This window comes from Neolamprologus brichardi, chromosome 6, assembly GCF_056152115.1.
Source record: "Neolamprologus brichardi isolate AB-2024 chromosome 6, ASM5615211v1, whole genome shotgun sequence".
Classification (NCBI taxonomy): domain Eukaryota; kingdom Metazoa; phylum Chordata; class Actinopteri; order Cichliformes; family Cichlidae; genus Neolamprologus; species Neolamprologus brichardi.
Genome location: NC_142109.1, coordinates 22,997,290 through 23,014,650, shown reverse-complemented (window position 1 = coordinate 23,014,650; position 17,361 = coordinate 22,997,290). Strand labels below are relative to the sequence as shown.

At 39.5% G+C, this 17,361-nt stretch overlaps 1 protein-coding gene across 2 annotated transcripts in view; it reads right to left on the bottom strand.

Moving 5' to 3' along the window:
* The window catches only part of evi5l (ecotropic viral integration site 5 like), a 42,863-nt gene that overhangs the window by 7,768 nt on the left and 17,734 nt on the right, over positions 1 to 17,361 (bottom strand). The window contains exons 3-19 of one of the 2 annotated variants that reach the window (XM_006787477.3): positions 15,220 to 15,409; positions 13,841 to 14,065; positions 12,911 to 12,985; positions 12,538 to 12,663; positions 12,178 to 12,321; positions 11,936 to 12,025; positions 11,056 to 11,153; positions 10,716 to 10,776; positions 10,567 to 10,620; positions 9,977 to 10,009; positions 9,003 to 9,143; positions 5,598 to 5,714; positions 4,075 to 4,215; positions 3,813 to 3,989; positions 3,191 to 3,337; positions 2,651 to 2,746; positions 2,408 to 2,503 (exon numbers count right to left, since the gene is read on the bottom strand). In XM_006787477.3, coding sequence (XP_006787540.1) covers positions 2,408 to 2,503; positions 2,651 to 2,746; positions 3,191 to 3,337; positions 3,813 to 3,989; positions 4,075 to 4,215; positions 5,598 to 5,714; positions 9,003 to 9,143; positions 9,977 to 10,009; positions 10,567 to 10,620; positions 10,716 to 10,776; positions 11,056 to 11,153; positions 11,936 to 12,025; positions 12,178 to 12,321; positions 12,538 to 12,663; positions 12,911 to 12,985; positions 13,841 to 14,065; positions 15,220 to 15,409 — 2,011 coding nt within the window. The remainder of the gene's footprint in view (positions 1 to 2,407; positions 2,504 to 2,650; positions 2,747 to 3,190; positions 3,338 to 3,812; positions 3,990 to 4,074; positions 4,216 to 5,597; positions 5,715 to 9,002; positions 9,144 to 9,976; positions 10,010 to 10,566; positions 10,621 to 10,715; positions 10,777 to 11,055; positions 11,154 to 11,935; positions 12,026 to 12,177; positions 12,322 to 12,537; positions 12,664 to 12,910; positions 12,986 to 13,840; positions 14,066 to 15,219; positions 15,410 to 17,361) is intronic. The other variant, XM_006787478.3, reaches the window with a different exon arrangement.

Here is a 17,361-nt window from a genome sequence, read left to right as displayed (position 1 = left end):
TATTTCTGAAAATATAGTGTTTTGTTTTTTAAAATTTAAAATATTGTATAACAAGAAAAACTACAAAAAAAAAAAAAAAAAAAATTCTCCCTCACTCTTAACTAACTACAACCTTTCATTGAACTACCAAATAAACAAATTGGTACTCTCCTTCTGGTCAGACACGCGGCAGCACTTCTGCTATTAGTTACATTAGACATTAGTTTAAACATTAGTTTTTGACAGCTAGTTAAAATTGTTTTCTTTACAAAAAACTCTCACACTGAACTAACACAGCCAATCCCTCAACATGTTTGTACTCATATTGACTTCATGTTAAATAATCTTTGGCTTTTTAAAGAACTTATTTTAACATCGCACTCAATAACAAACAAATCCTCCCTAACAAAAAAAGTAACTTCAAGGGTCAAATTGCATGATATTTCTTCACGTCAATATACGGACCAAGAGTTCGAGACCCCTGCTCTAGATCCACAGACCCTGAGCGAAGCTCCTTCTGATCTTCTCTGACCTACTCCATCAACACTTGAAGCAAACATCACATCAAAAGCCTTATTGCTGATGCCTGATGATCACCTCTCTTCTTAACCTAGTTTCAGCAACTGTGTCCAACACCTTCATGGTGTGGCTCTTCAACTCTATCTCCATAGTTACTACAGTTCTGCACATCACCCTTGGCATGAAAACCAGTTTGAGTACACTTCCTCCCCGTTCCTCAGGCATCCTCTCACTCTCCATGATTGTGTTCAGTATGGTTAAAAAGTCCACCGGCCAGGTTTCCAGTCTGTCTCTGCTTCTTTCTATTTAATGGTGTCTTGAAAACTTATCTGGACTGGATGTCCTGTTTTTATCCATGATAAAAATGTTTCTGATAAAAATCAGAAAATCAGAGAAAACAATCATTTTCTGTATGACTATCTGTTTTTGTGGAAGATTCTGGCCACTCCTCATTACTTAGTTCACTGAGGTGTGTGGGCATTTGTTTATGCACATCTCTAATAAGATCATGCCACAACATTTCAAAAGGCTTGAGCTCTGGACTTTGACCTCATTGAAACACTTTGATTCTTTTCTTTTCAGCCTTCCTGTTGTAGATTTGCTAGATGTTCCGTGCTTCGGATCACCGACCCGTTGGATGACCAAATTTGGGTGGAAACTTTAGTGGAAACATGGACAAATGGGCTCACATTTGACTCTAGAATACTTTGGTGTACAGGGATGTTCACATGTGACTCAGTGATTGCAAAGTTCCCACATCCTGTGGCTGCAAAACAAACGCAAATTGCCCCTCCACCATTATCACGTTTGACAGTCTGTATGAGGTGTTTGTGCTGATCTGCATATGATATGTGCTGATATTAGGTTTTGACCTAACGTGGTGCTGTGCATTATGACAAAACACTACCACTTTGGTCTTGGCTGTCCTAATGTCATTGTTCCAGGAGTCTTGTTTGTTCTGAAGCAACCTAAGCCATGTTGGCATGTTCCTTTTAGAGAGAAGAGGGTTTCTCCTGGTAGTCCTTCCAAACAAGCCATACTCGTTCAGTCTTTTTCTAACTGTACTGTCATGACTGTTGACATTTAACATGATCACTGAGGCCTGTAGAGTAAGAGATGTATCTCAGGTTTCTTGTAATTTGTCTGAACATTGCATGGTTGAAGTGAATTTGTTGGGATGTCCACTCCAGGGAAGACTGGCCACTCTCATAAATGATTTCCACTTGTAAATAATATTTCTCACTGTAGAATGACTGACAGCTTTTTTGGAACTGGATGTAACCCACCCCAGACTGATGGGCAGGAACAATTGCTTCTCTAAGTCTTTCCTCCTTTGCATTCACACCTGAATGCCCCAGACCTGCAAACTGCCAAAATGTCGTCTCTTAAAGAGGTGTTCACTCTTGCTGATTTGACCAGTCACACCTGGCTGCTATACTGACCCTCTTGTATTCCTGTGGAAGGAGTAATGGTGCACTTTGTTTTCATGGATCTTTATCAGGTAACCACTTCTAGCATCTGCTTCTATGAACTGACATTTACATCAGTGGGATTAAAATATCACTAAATGTTTTTACCTGTCGTAACTTGTTTCTTTTTTTTCTTCCCAGTATAGCAAAGCATGAAATGGTTTAAACTACTCATTATTCTGATGAATATTCAATTAATTAATCATTTGGAGTGAAAATAAAAAAATAAATCAGGCAGCTTTGAAAAATGTTTCTATTGTTTCATGTTTCCATGGTGAATACTGCATTGGTATGTAGTTTTAACAGCTACAGGTTTGCCGTGTTTTAGTATAAAACCCTACAAATAGGGTATTTTTTTGTTTGCACCCAGCATTTCAGACAAGTGGCTGACTTGTATGTGAGCCTGCTCGTTTGTGACTATGTGGAGAAGGTTGCCTCACCTCGTTCTTGAGCTCGGCGATCTGGTCCCGGAGCTGGTTGATGTACTGTCTGGAATCGGAGTGGTTCAGCTGGCCCTGGATCAGCCCTTCCTCCTTCTAAAAATCAAATTTCAGACACACAAGGTTAAAGCTGAATTCACTTTGATTAATACATTGATCACTTAACTGGCTAAGACCACAGATCCAAATGTTTATACAAGGATGCACTCAGACAGACACTGAAGTACACGAGCACACACACACCTGAATCTCCAGTTCAGCGATCTTCTGCCTGAGTTCAGCCATCGCAGCCATACTGTCAGCTTCCCTCAGGCGCACTGCCATCACCTCCTCTTTACTCTACATGCATCACAGGGAGGAAGGAAGCACATCGACAAGAAGAAAAAAAAAAGTTAAACAATATTTTCTGGGTAGTAAGTGAGCATTTATAATGACTATCTTTTAATGGATTTCAATTAGAGATAGTAACAATAAATTGTCTCTACATCCTGCTGTGTCATTCATCTTTCATTGTAGACTTCCTCTATTACATCTGTTGATCTTTTTCAGGATGTGAACCCCAGAATTTATGCTCAGACCATTTTTCAACATTTCTCATGTATCTTTTTATCTTTTCTGTTCTTTTTTTTTTTGTCTTCAGTCAAAAGGTTTCTTTTTCTATTACAGATTTTAGTTTCCTATTAATAATTCTTAATAATAAGAAAATGCTGCTCTCCACACCACTCTGCTCTTTTCTGTTAAATCTGCTCCTCTGCCTCTCTTTCCACCTTTCACTATCCAGACCTTGCAGTCTGATTCGGCCTGCTTCCTCTTCATCTCGTTGAGCTGGGCCTGCAGAGCTTTGTTCTGATTGGCCACCATCTGGAGTCGGTCCTGCAGGGCAGAGCGTTCCTGCTCGTTGCGTCCGATCAGTTTGCTGTGGATCTGGTTCTAAAACAAGAGGTTAAATGGAAGATGGTGAGAGTAGAGCTCTTATATTTACGAAAGTCTGAAAATAAAGCGCAATTTTCTAAAACCCAAGAGTGCAAAACACACAAAAAACAACAACAACAACAACAACAAAACCCAATGAATGAAAACAAAAACATCTCACAAGTGGCACTATGGTCTAACAATTAACTTAACAAACATCAAATCTGTTCTGATTCAGTTATACTTTGTTTCATTTTCATTATGTGCATGTCAGGCACAATGCACATTCATAATTGAAAAAGCAAAACAAAATGTAATATCCCAACACCACAGGGCTGACTTCCCTAGTTCAGCAAGTTATATTCATTCTTATAAATGTGTAAAATAAACAAACATGACAACTTTTATGCTTCGCAATCATGCATACATCAGAGAAGGACTCATAAGCCCACTGCTGCAGTGTGGCAGTACAATGTAGTTATACAGCACCTACCTGACTCTCCAGCTGCAGGGCTTTAAGTTTAACCTCTCGGAGCTCCGCCTGGGCTTGAGCCTCCCTCAGCCTAACCGTCATCAGTTTGTCCTGCAGCTCATTCATGGCGTTCTTCTTCGGCGATTCCTTCCAGTGCCCGCCCCCACCACCAGTGCTGCTGCTACGGGACATATGATGCTGCGAAAGAGCAGACAGGTGTAACTGGCTGCTGGTACATTATGCGCACTCCACCAAACAGATGAGAGATCTGTTCCCATTTTACCTGCCAGCGCTGGTTCAGCTCAGTGACAGCCTCCTGCATCTCCCTGAATGAGCGCAGCGTCTCCAGCTCCCTCAGCTTCATTTGCTTCACTTCTTCCTGCAGGGTCGCCAAGTTGTTCTCATCTGGCAGGCAACTGCTCCTCTAGATAGTAAACATTTCACGGTTATAATTTAGCAAATTCACACACGCAGCCTAATGCATATATGAGGACGTACATGGGAAAGGTTTTATGAGGAAGGGAATCCTTATTAGATTTTAGTGAAACACCATATACCTTGGTGATTAATACAGAATGTACCACAGTATTATTGTTATTATTATTATCATTATCATTATTGTTAATAATAATAATAATAATAATAATAATAATTAACAATAACTTTACTTTTGTAACACTTGAATAGAAACCACACATTAAAGAATTGTATGCATCTTAATATATAACATATAACACATACAAACAGTGGTGTGAACCACAGCTGAAATAGGCCCTGATCAGATGATAAGAGAAGCTGACTGCTAGAGTAAGGTCTCAGCAGATCTGCTATATCTAAACACGAGCCTGGTCACGGTAGGTAATCTAATTTTAAAATTCTAAATCTTACAGGACTAAAAGAAAGCAATGATAGAGCTGATGTGTGAGCAGTGGTGAGAACTTCTGGCTGAAATGAAGATGGACCAGAGGAGACTGAGGGGTGCACATTCATGGGAGATAAAATAATCTAGACATGGGGAAGCATAGGAGTTTAGTTTCAAATTATTGACTTACAGAAAATGTTTTTTTTTCCTAGATAAGAAAAAAAAGCTTTAGCTCGCCAAGCGTTCAAATGCTGGTCAAAAACAGAATCAAGTTGTTTAGCAGATAATTTGAAATTGGTGACGAGGGGGCCGATGTAGCGACTGATCTGCTTTGTGACGCTGCTGAATGAAAACCTCAGTTTTGATCAGATATTACATTTGCTAAATGTGACCATGCCTAATCAGCGGCATCTGTATCCTGACGACCAGGAGTCGACAGACTTATTAAATGTAGTATGAGAGGGACAGGAATAGTTTAATACAACTATCTGATATATGAAATTTTGCTCAGACATCAGACAGACAGTGGTGAGATTGTTTCACTCCTAACCAAAGTGGTGCAACAACCCACTAACAAAAACATTAGCATGTTTACCTCCTGACTACAAACCAGCAGGTTCGTCAATCTTTGAGACGCTGTATAAGCAAACAAAGGTTTGTCCAGTTTTGAGTTAATTTTCAGTAAAATCTTCATTGGGAAGCAGCAGAGCGTTTGTGTTCCAACACCTCATCAAGTGAAAATGAAAGCTTGTGAAATGGAACGTGTCTGTCATTTGTTTGAGTGTTTGGATTAAACGTTAGACAGGTTGGTTAACGGTCAGACAGACTTTACCACATTCACAGAATCACACGCCTTCTGTCTGCTTGCTGTTCACACTCTATTCTCTTTCACACAGTTTCAAAAAAAAAAAAAAAAAAAAAAAAAGGCATGTTTGTGAGCTCACCTTTTCCAGATCGAGCACCTTGTCTTGCATTTCCTTCAGAGCTCCAAGCAGTTCGGCCTCGCGGAGCCTCGACTGCTCCAGCTCAGTCTGCAGATTGCTCACAAACTGCTCTGTGTACTGAAACAAACATCCTAGTGTTAAAGATATAACGTAGGTCAACTTTTATTTACTTTAGTTTTAGTTGAGCAGCCTTTTCTACCTGGTATTTGTATACCGATATTTATTTATTGATGAGAATATTAGGTTTTTGAACAGAGCTTGGCTTTCATTTCACTCTCATTTGCAGACCAGTTTAACAGTTCAGCTAAGATTACCACAATCTTGCAAGGGGTGAAAACTCAAGGTAGTGTTATGTATCTCTCTTTCGGTTTCTTTTACATTTAGTTTCCTGAAAAAGGAAGAAACGGGAGACAAGGAATTCCACAGAGAGATGGAAACATGACCTATCAACGAGCTATTTGTGGGGGAATGAATGGACGTGATTCCCAGCAGCAGTGTTAGACTTACACTTTTCTAAAAAATAAACCAAAAGCATCCATTCTCAACTGCAAGTAGTGAGCGAGTAAAATCCAAATATGTTACCTACGCCTAGAAATGTCTGTGTACAACCTTCAAAACAGCCGACAACCTAAATTTAGCTGCCATGAAGGTGTCCCGCTGTCTGTGATGTCAGCATGCTACTGTACACTAACGTGTCACCACATCAAGGGGAAACTGCAAAGCTATGAATATGAAAGCAGCAAAGAAAAAAAAAAAAAGAGAGAGCTGAGTGGAAAAATACTTTCCAATGAGGCAAATTACAAACGCTTGAAATCGGGCAAGTACATAGCGTGACTGCAAGATTCGTGATTTGTCATTTTTGGCTTCTCAGTCTTGGTTATCAAAGAAGATTGAGAGTGTCTGGAGGTGTGTGAACCCTGGTGGGTGATGGGTACCAGCAATCTGAGCTGGAATAGACGCACACGTAACAATGACATCATTTAGAGAAAAATCAGTGACGGGAGTTTTTCTTTTAAAGCAAAGCAAATTATCATTTTAGTGAACCATCTGGTCCCTTCACATCGTGCAGTTGCTCTTCACACCACCTTCCCACAGGTAGGTGTGAGTTGAATCTATAAATATTAAGAGCAAAGCTTTGGTTAACAGCACTGGCAAAGACCACAAAACTTTTTTTTTTTTGAGTAAGTCAGTAAAGCAGTTGCAGAACATACAGAAACTGACATGCATACATTTACTCATGCATGTGGAAAAGCAAACGTGGGTGTTCTCTGTTAAACCCAATGTGGCGTTAAATACTAAATACTATACTAAACATCATATTTACTAGAAATTCACAGTAGAGAAGCAGAGTCTCTCGTACATATAAAAATGTTTGGAAAGTCAGTTTTCATATTTTTCCTTGAACAATATTATATGTAAAAATAAATAAATAATATTAAAATATGATATTTATACTGTTTTGGGAGGCAAATACAGTTTATACATGAATTACATGTTAAATTACACCCAACTCTAATTTGTATAATAATTCCAATATCATGTGCCTCTGAACTGCACAGACTCACAGAACTTGAATGAATTAAAAACAAAAATCAGTCATCCTATAATGTAGGATCACTTCTTTTAACTTTACAGTAATGTGCACCAAATACAGTTTGATTAGCTTTTCCTTGAGTGTTTAACTGAAACCACGTTTTAATAATCTATGCTACATTAACAAAACAAGTTTCAACATTTAATCATAGTCACACTATTACTTCCAATCAGGCTGTGTATCACACGTACAGCAACTCAAAACAACAAACAGCTGCTCTGTAAAATGTACACGTGCAACCTTTACGGTCGTCATCAGTGTTACGTGCGACCTCAGCCTGTTGGTCCAGTTTTTTATTGTCACCCTGATTAACCTGCGCCCTCTTTCTTTGCAGATTTATTGTTAGTGTTCATTGGCTGCTGATGGCTTGCTGCACGAATATAAACCCGGAGAAACTGGAGCAGGAGGGTCGGCCATTGGCGTCTTAGATTCCACCAGATCTCCATCAGCACAAGCTTTACCAATCTGTTGCTTTCATAGCTTTGTTTATTCTGTACAGGTTGAGTCGGGAGCTCCTGGAACTACTGTTTTCAGTTTGGTTTCGGTTCTTTTAGTTTTCCAGGACTAGTTTGAGAGAGACGCCTGTATTCGATGGCCCATTGTGTGATTGGTTCATGGTCTTCTTCCTCTTTGTTTTATCTGGGGCTCACATCTCTTTTTGTTCTGTCCTTTGGGAGTAACTATATTTCCATTACTAAAAGCTTGTTGAATGGCAGCCGTAACAGTCAGACTGGCTTCACTGGCGTCCAACAGTATTTTTTAGACAGTGATAGGTTCCACATTATTTGGCTCTCCTCCAGAGCTAGACTAACTAGATTTCACCTCATAAACCTCACCTCCATGGTGTGAAAACTGTAGAAGTCTCTGTGCCTCATCTGTATGTAAACATCTTGCTAAAACAGAACTTGAACAGTTTCATCTTTGGGCGCTGAGCTTTGCACCTTTGCGGGGTTAGCTCACGGGTTAATCACCGATTTTCTTTGAAGGTTTGTGAGAAAATACAAATGTGTGACTCACTACTTTGTTATCAAAGCAGCATAAAGAAAAATATCGGAAACAAATCAACGCTAGTCGGACTAGTCTGACCATATTTGAGAGGCGCCGTCGGCCCCAATTGATTTTTTTTTATTCGTTTTCCACAAGCTTGTATAAAATATAGCATTAGTACATCATTCCCACCATGGGATATCTTAAACGAGCCATGAGTCAGTCTGACAGTCTGCAACGTTTGAGTTTGAAAACTGAAAACATCGCCGCAAAGACTGACTGACGGGTACCAATCCAGCTTCAGCTAATTCGCTGAGCTTAACCTCCCCACTGTGTTAATACTGGAACAATTGTATATTTGTAATTATACATATATTTTACTTATATTTTATTTAACTTGCGTGAGTTAGCTGACAAGTTTGCGCACCACTCACTCATCCAAATTAGGGATGTGTGCGACTAGTCGACTAGATGACTAATATAGTTAAGTGGAATGATTCATTGTTGAAGAAGTTGATTAAGTGTTTGCCTTTGTTATTAGTTTTCGGCATTAAACGGTTCTCAAATTTACTTAATATCTGAGTGTTTCTTAGTTTTAGACTAGTCGGTTAGTCTGATTTTTACCCCATGTTTAATTGACTAAGAAATCGCAACATTTGTTGCTGATTTTGAGTCCAAATAATCTGACAAATAGTAAAAACATTATCAGGAAATACACAGCTTACAGAGCCTATAAGTTAAATATAGGACAACATAAAGACTGTAGGCAGGAGGGAAACAGTTCATCTTGCTATCTTGGTTCATTTATTAATTCATTCTTTTACCCTCTGTTGTTGTAGCTCTCGGATGGTGTCCTGTGCTTTCTCAAGGCTCTCGCTAGCTGTGGTGCACTGCTGCCTCACCACCGCCAGCTCTCGCTTGATCACATAGTTCTCCTCTGCTTCCTGCGCCCTAGTCACCTGACCCTGGAATAGCGCGACCAAAACAGGATGACATTTAAAATCGTCAGTGGAGTGCAATTTTCCAATTCAGACTATGCAGGGGGAAAAGGGTGGTTCCAGGCAAAACAACAATATAATGGTTATAGAGAACTTTCCTTCATGTCATACTGAGAGTCAACATTTTAGTAAGGAGATTTATTTGCTTTCTTGTAAATCAGCTAGCTGAGGATATCACTCACACTCTTACATCTGTCCTTTAAAGCTAAAGCTAACAACCAACTAGCTCCGTTTAGCATGATGAATTGAAACACAGACAGAAAGCTAACCTGGCTGTATCTGAAAGCAATAAAAAACTTAAAACTCAGTCTCAGTCTCTGTTTTTTTTAACAATTATTAGATCTCAAGCATGACCATGAAGAAAACAAGTTTCTGGTGTATTTTTTTATACAATTTTGTACAACTTAAATCAAACACATTCAATATCAAATCACGTATCTATACCTTCTAGAGCGTTTAGCAAGAAAGCAAATAAATGTACATTTCATTCAAATTTTCCTTAATTGTAGGTATTCAAATAAAAATTAGGATAGTAATAGCTGAACTTCAACATGCCTCATGCAGGGATTGTACAACGTCATCAGTCTCCATCATGGATAAATACTACATGCATTCAGGCATTAAAGGATTGTCTTGTGGGCTAGAGACAAATATACGATGTAAACAAAAAGCTTTCATGCACTTTTGGCAGGATGCTGTTACAGGAGAGGGAGAGAAGCAATGCAGGACGGTAGAGGAGCAGAGTGTGAGTAGGACAAAGGACAGCAAGGTCAGTGGGAAAGTGGTTTACAGTACTCTACCTGTATCAGTCTGTCTGCAAGAGCAGCACTCTCCTACAGCGCAACGAAGGAGAGGAACAAGAGGATGAAAATAAAGAGATGAAGAGAGTGAAAAGCAGTGGGTCACCAGGAAGGATAAAACACAAGAAAAACCAGGAAGAATTCCAAGAGGAGGGACGTAAGAAAAAGTTGAGAAAACCAAACACAGACATGTTTGTGAGGGAATAAAGAGGCAGCAGTGAGATCATTCAGAAAACTATTTCACAGAAGAGGAAAATATGAACAAAAGCAGCGTGCTGAAACAGCACAAAAGGCGGGCACACGCCACGGTGCACACACTCACTCTCTCACATACACACACTCTCTCTCGCACAAACACACACACACACTCTCACACACACACACACACACACTCTCACACACACACACAGGAAAGAAAACCAATAACAGTATATTCGTAAGTTGTAAATTTCAACCCCGAACCACACAGAATTTAACTAGGATCAAAATGTGAAGCATGTTAGCTCAGGCTCATCCAATTTCTCTATTTCAGTGAAGTTCTCATGCTTATTAGCATTTAGATAAACTGAAGTCACATCTGCCTATCTCACCTTCTCCAAGGTTTCGATCCTCTGCTTCAGCAGCCTGTTTTCTGTGCGTAACCTCTGAACACAGAGAGAGGGAAGACAAGTGGAAAATGTTTGCTTCACTTCACTTTTCAAATATTTTATTGCAGTACAAACAAACAAGATATAAGCACCTTAATTTCAATTTGCTCCTCCATTTCTTTGTTCTTGATGGTGGTGTATTCTTTCTCAAGTCTGAGGAGAAAGATACAACAGTAAGAAAACGTAATGTTACCTCAATCTTCCTTGTTTTTAACTATAATGTTTAAAAGCCAAAGATCTGAGGTGTACAGCGCAGAAAAACAACTTTCAGAAGTTACCTAAACAGCACAAACGCACAACAACAACCATGCACACGCTTAAGTGTAGAAACCTCAGCATTAGTAAGACACAAACAAAACTCTCACTGGTCTACATAAAGGCTCTCCAGCTTTAAGTCTGACCATTTGTTAGCCGACTAACGAGCGTTCTTACTTCTTCATCCTCTTGGGGTTGTATTTGACCTGGTAGGCCCTGAGGATCAGCTTGTCTGGGCAGCTGTCAAACTGGTGGGGGATCACCTTCTGGAAATGCTGGCAGACCCCAAGGGAGAAACGCACATGACAAAGATGGTCATTCATATTTAATGAAGATGCAGAGACTCGCTTTTTTTTTTTAATGAGTGAAGAAAAAACAGCCACAGATTTACAAAAGGCCTTGAGGCAAGCCAGGAGCTCCTGCTTAAAAAAACAACAACAAAAAAAGAAACTAAGATATTTTAATATACTTTGATTCAATGACATGACAGTCTCATATGGCATGCGTAAAAATGTATATGCACTTCTAGGAACTGGAGGCATATACAGTATTCAAATTAATTCAAGTTTGCAGTGCAAGTCAAAAAACTGGGAAATGTACAGGCTGGCAGGTACAAACTTAATGTTTTTTCCTCAGGTTTTGTGATGAAGATAAAGATAAGAAATGATCAAAGATAAGAAATTAAGATCCAGATCAAATTCACCTATCTAAAAGGTTTTTATTAGTGAGCAACAAAAAAATTACACGTTTTCTACTGAATTGCTGTATATCCAGTTTGTGGACGCTGCCTGACGGGCACAAAATTTAAACACAAACATAGTGTAAAATTCAGCAGCAAGTCAGTGTTTCATTTCATAGAAGACAATCAGATAAAATCACGTTGAATGGAAGTAAACGAGAGCAGCTTATTTTTATCAAATTAGATCATAACTTTAGATTTGTAGCTCAGGAAGCTTGCGTGCAAAAAGGAAAGTGGGACGTTCAGCCTTTGACTCATGGCTCAATCTGTGCATGAAACAATTTCTGCAGAAGGCACCGCAAAGCTACAGCTGCGTACCTGTGACATGCCCTCCATGTCCAGCTGAATGAGGTCAGTCTGGTTGTACTGCAGGATTGCCAGGCCTACACGGAAGATAATCTCTAGGCCCTGCAGAGAGGTCAGATATTGTATAAATTTGTGTGTGTGTGTATATGTATATATATGTATATATATAGCTGAAAAACACAATTAGTAAGGTGGAACATATCCACAGTTATAACCAATCTTTCGATATTTTGTATGCTTTGTATATTTCTTACCTCATACATGAAAATATCAAAGATGCGTGTGGCGACAGGAAGAGGGAGAAAGGTGAGAAAAAGCGTGAGGAACCAGGAGGAGGCATACATGGAAGTGTGGAAACTCTGGGACCGGAAATGGACATTCAGCTCTGGAAGCTGCTCCTGAAATCACAAAAGTTAACAAAAAACAAAAACAGGAAAGAAAGTTAACATCTCAAAAAACTAAAATAGACCCAAGAGAACATGCCTGAAAAATAAGTGATGTGCTAGAGATTAAAAAAACAAAAAAGAAAAGAAAGATCTGCTGCCCCTTTGTGGAGAGCGTTCACACTGCAACATTTATCGTTTTTTAGATGCACGCTCCTGCTTCCTTTTTACCTGTAGCAGATATTCAAACTGGTAGATGCAGAGACCGAGCTCTGCCATGCTGGGCTTGAAGAGCTCCCTCAGGCGATACTCCTGCATCAGACGAACAAAAACACAAAAGGCCTCCTCCTCTGGCATCTGGGAGAAGGCGAGAAGATTGTTAGAAATCAAACTATCAAACTATGCTGGACTGTGTATTATACACCATCTCTATTTCACAGAAATCTCAAAAAACAAATTAACTGCACTTTAATTTTTCAAAGACCTGCTACATAAATAACTGTGGCTATAATAAAGAGATTGTTTACAGATAAAATGTGCTGAGCCTTGAGGCAAAATATTCTCTTATGGTTCAGTTTCCTGCAGCACACCGTTTGACAATTACCTGCATTAGAAGCAATCCAACAATGAATGCGCTGCCTTGGCAGTAGCCCACCTCTCGATCCACCAGAGAGTACGCCTGAAAAAAGGAAAAAAAGGATGCACACACACACACACACTAGATTTCAGTTACTATGTTCTGTATGATTAGAAAAATACATCTTTATTTGTGACAGGACAATCAGACCTAGCGACAGGACCAACAAGTCACCAGAGGTCCCTTCATTTCCTGAGCAGCTCAGCTATAAGGGAGCTCGACTGATTTGCAGACAGGCAACGAGCTTGTCTCCATGACAGTAAACATATTTCCACATTTTTGTGTGTCTCTGCAATTTGTTTTTCTCCCCAGGAACAAAAATCACATTACGAAAGGTAAAACTCAGTCTGATCAAAAAGACACAGCCAATCAAATCCTTCCATTTGTTGCAGAAAGATTAAAGGTTTAAAAATGGCTTTTAGTTTTGCATGTTAGGGTTTCATTAAAACTACACAGCACTTCCTGTCATTCTGAAATAAAGTCGGAATTTAAAAAAAAAAAAATTAATACAATAGCTAAATACAATAATTTCATACCACTGTCAAATCAACATATCCATATTAGTCGTTCTTGTCCGGACATTTATTTGTAGACATGTCATTTAAGAAAGCAAGTTAAGGAAATTCCAGAAAGTTGACTGTTCATATGGCTGTTGTGCTACAGTGACACTACAGAGTGATCGAAGACTGCGGCTCAACCAAAATCAGCGCTTAGTGCTTGTAACCATTTTTGGTTTGGTCCTATTTTTTCTCCAGTGTGACCAATACACATATTTCAAAGCTCACAGTGTAAATAAGTCCGTTTTTACAGATGATAAACCATGTTTCAAAAATACAAAAAAAGCCCCTCCCCCTGATAAATTCAGACCTTGAGGTGATCAAACGCTGCAGTTCTCACCTTCATGACATTGAAGAGGACCTCCTGTCCGAGGCTGTCCTGGCCTTTGAAGAACTCGTGCTCAGGGTAGGTGCGGGCGATATCTCTGCGAATTAGCTTCTCACAGGGGGAGGACATCTTCAGCAGTTCAGAGTACTGGTTCTTCACCGGCATGTCTGTGGCGTTGCCCAGAAGCTGCCACACGATGGCCCGGAAATGATGAGGAATGCCCTTTCTGATCAACTCCTGGAAGACAGAGAGAGGGAAACGAGTGATATTAAAATGGAGTACAGGGCAGTCGTGGCTCAAAGAGTTGGCAGTTTGTCTTGTAACCGGAAGGTTGCCGGTTTGAGTCCCGGCTCGGACAGTCTCTGTCGTTGTGTCCTTGGGCAAGACACTTCACCTACCGCCTACTGGTGATGGCCAGTGATGATCGCTTCTGTCAGCCTGCCCCAGGGCAGCTGTGGCTACAACTGTAGCTTGCCTCCACCAGTGTGTGAACGTGAGAGTGAATGAATAGTGGAATTGTAAAGCGCTTTGAGGGCCCCGAAAAGCGCTATATAAATGCAATCCATTATTATTATTATTATTATTAATACCCAGCCTCTTTATATACTGAAAGATGTCATTTTACAGATATTAAAGCACCTCAGAAGAAAAGACATCAATGCAATCTCAATTATGAAACGCTAACAGATTTATATTTACAAGGACAATCTAGCATCGTTTTGTAATCACACGCAGTTGTAAATTATGATGGATTGCTATTTTCTATTTTCAGCATTTATAGGCTGCTTATAGATTTTTGCTTGGTTTGTGTGAGCTCCCAGGTTCCCCTGACTCATTTTTATTGTGTCCTCTCTCGTCCGTCTTGTCTTCCCTGGGGTTTAGTCTTTTTGTGATGGAGGACACAGAGAGACAAAGAGAGGGATGGGAGGCAGAGGGCAGATAGAGGGGATTATTGGTATTTTACTGTATTAAAAACAAACAAACAAAAAAAGAGTGTTTTTGTTTGTGCTGAATTTGAGGGTAACACTGTGAGACATTTTTGAGCACACTTGCAGACAGCTAGAAAAAGGACACCCACTGTGACTTCATGAATAGAAATAACCCAGTCATAGTCTGTGAGCAAAGCTATAAATGACCAACCAGCCACTTAAAAAAAAAAGAAAAAAAAAAAGAGCAAAAACAGAATATGAGTCAGACATTAGGAAACAAATTGGAAAATCGACTTGTGAAATGTGACCCGCCAACTATAAAAATAAAATGAGGAGACTCATAATTTCCTTACTGGTGTTCTTATTTTGAATTGCACTCAGTGACTCATTCTTAGGGAAAAAAACCACATGTGCCTTCCAAATACTTCATTCTCCACTTCAAGTGCCAGACTCTCCCCTCACCTTCAGGAGTTTGTCCTTCTTGCGTCTCCACTCCTCCCATTCGTTGACGATGCGGCCCCATAAGATCCACGTGTCTTCCTCCAGGTGCGACAGGTTTGAGGAGGCCGAGGAGCTGGAGACCAGCGAGGAGCCACTGTTGCGTCGCGAGCCACTCATTGACCGCATGGACTTGGAATCAGCCTCCAGCAACCTGCGTGAAGACACAGATTATGAGAACAGGAAGCTGAATTTATGACTGATCACACAGGAGAGCTTATTTATGTTACACACTGGAGAGTTAAGCTAAGATAAGCGAGAGCGAGAGGCAGAATGTGACATTGCAAAAAATGCTAAATTTAGAGAGGCACCAGCAGCTGCAAGGCATGTTCCCCTTGGTTTATTTATTCATTTATTTAGGTGGGAAGGGGGTTTAATGGTTATATGCTAAGCTAAAGCTAAAATGCTCCTGAACTATAAGTTTGAATTTGGAAGAACTCGAACTCAAATATAGGCTGGGGCGAGTGATTTCCTTTAAGTCCTTGTGGAGTCTGCTGTACAGCAGGGCAGCAAAATGCAGAGGTGATGTGATTAAGAAGGGCAGCTCCTTACTCCAAGGTTCAGTCCACTTTGACCTCAAATGTCTGTTTCTTTTAAGTCACTTTACCCCTCCGTCCAGCACTCTCACCATTCTGCTGGGACTGGCTGTGAAGCTGAAAATGTGCTACTGTTCTTCTTCTTCTCAAAGTGATTTCTTGGGATTTTAGCTTGATGGCAGTAAATACAGCCTAATGAAAACACTCCTTCTGCAGTGGTGGATTATTTAAGGTAACACATTTATAAATACAAATTCCAATGCAAAGGCTAGTGTTCCTGGTTGTGTGGGATTAAACATTAACTAACACAGATTAAACCTCAACCTTAAATAAAAAACAACAACAATTATTTTCTCTGAAGCCAAGAAAATAAATGTTCCAATTTATCCCAGGAAAAATAGATCCTGAAACACAGAGCTTCCTGAAGTAACACACAACATAGAAATTGCAAAATATCTTATTTTAATCATTTTTGATTATAAAATTTTATTCTCTAAAGAAAATTAACTAAGTTGGTCTTGAGTGAACCCCATGGTGGTTCATGTGACCCTCCTGCTATCGTGACTATTAACAGAGGCTACACAATTCAGCTGTATTAATCAGAAAACCAGAAAAGTTTTATATTTGCTATAAATCTTTTCCATCATGTCTGACTCCATTACACTTGGATGTCAAAAATGGTTATTTCAATGCGAATTTCTATCTAGATGTAGCTTTTTGTCTTTTTCAACCCTGAAGTGTTTCCCGACGTGAATATATAGTTGCATGCGAGCATTTAGGCAGAGTGTTTCCCTTCTGTTCTATATGTGAACTTTAACAATCCTAGAAAGAAGCCGTAACACCATGAAGCCTCCTTGCTGCAGGGAACCTCTCATCATAATTGAGTTCCACGAACACAAACTTGACAACACAATCTTTGATATCGCACATCATTCTCGTAATTGTTTAGCATTTAATGAAATACCTTGGTTCTATTTGTGGTACACAGTTTAACCTTAGTATGCCGTGGAGTCCGTTTAGCTGCTGACGTCCTGGAATGCCCAGGAATCCAGGACTATTTCCTTGGACTCTTGACTTTAGTTCTAATTAATTTATGTTAATATAAAGTAACCATTACAGTTACTATAACTATAACTCTTGGGTTTGTTTCCTTCTAATGAATTCATTTGTTAGAGTGTATGATCCTCTTGTGTCTCTTATTTGATCGGATGAGGAGGTATTTTTATCTCTCCTTTGTCTCTTGTTTGTTGGGTCAGTCTTTGGTTTGTTTAAGCTGATTTTGGGTCTGTTTTGTTTGAGCAGTTAGTTGTAATATTAACATGGGCAGTGTTGGGGAGTAATGGAATACGTATATAAAATACAAAATATGAGTAACTGTATTCCGTTACAGTTACCATTTTAAAAGGTGGTATTCCGAATACGGTTACTTTGTTTAAAAAAATAAAATAAAATAAAAATTATTTATTAAATTTATTATTTAATATGAAGGCAATAAGCAGAGTGTTACAGGCATAGCCCTAAAGAATGTAGCCTCATGGGCAGTGTAGCCCAGTTGTAAGTAAGCTATTAA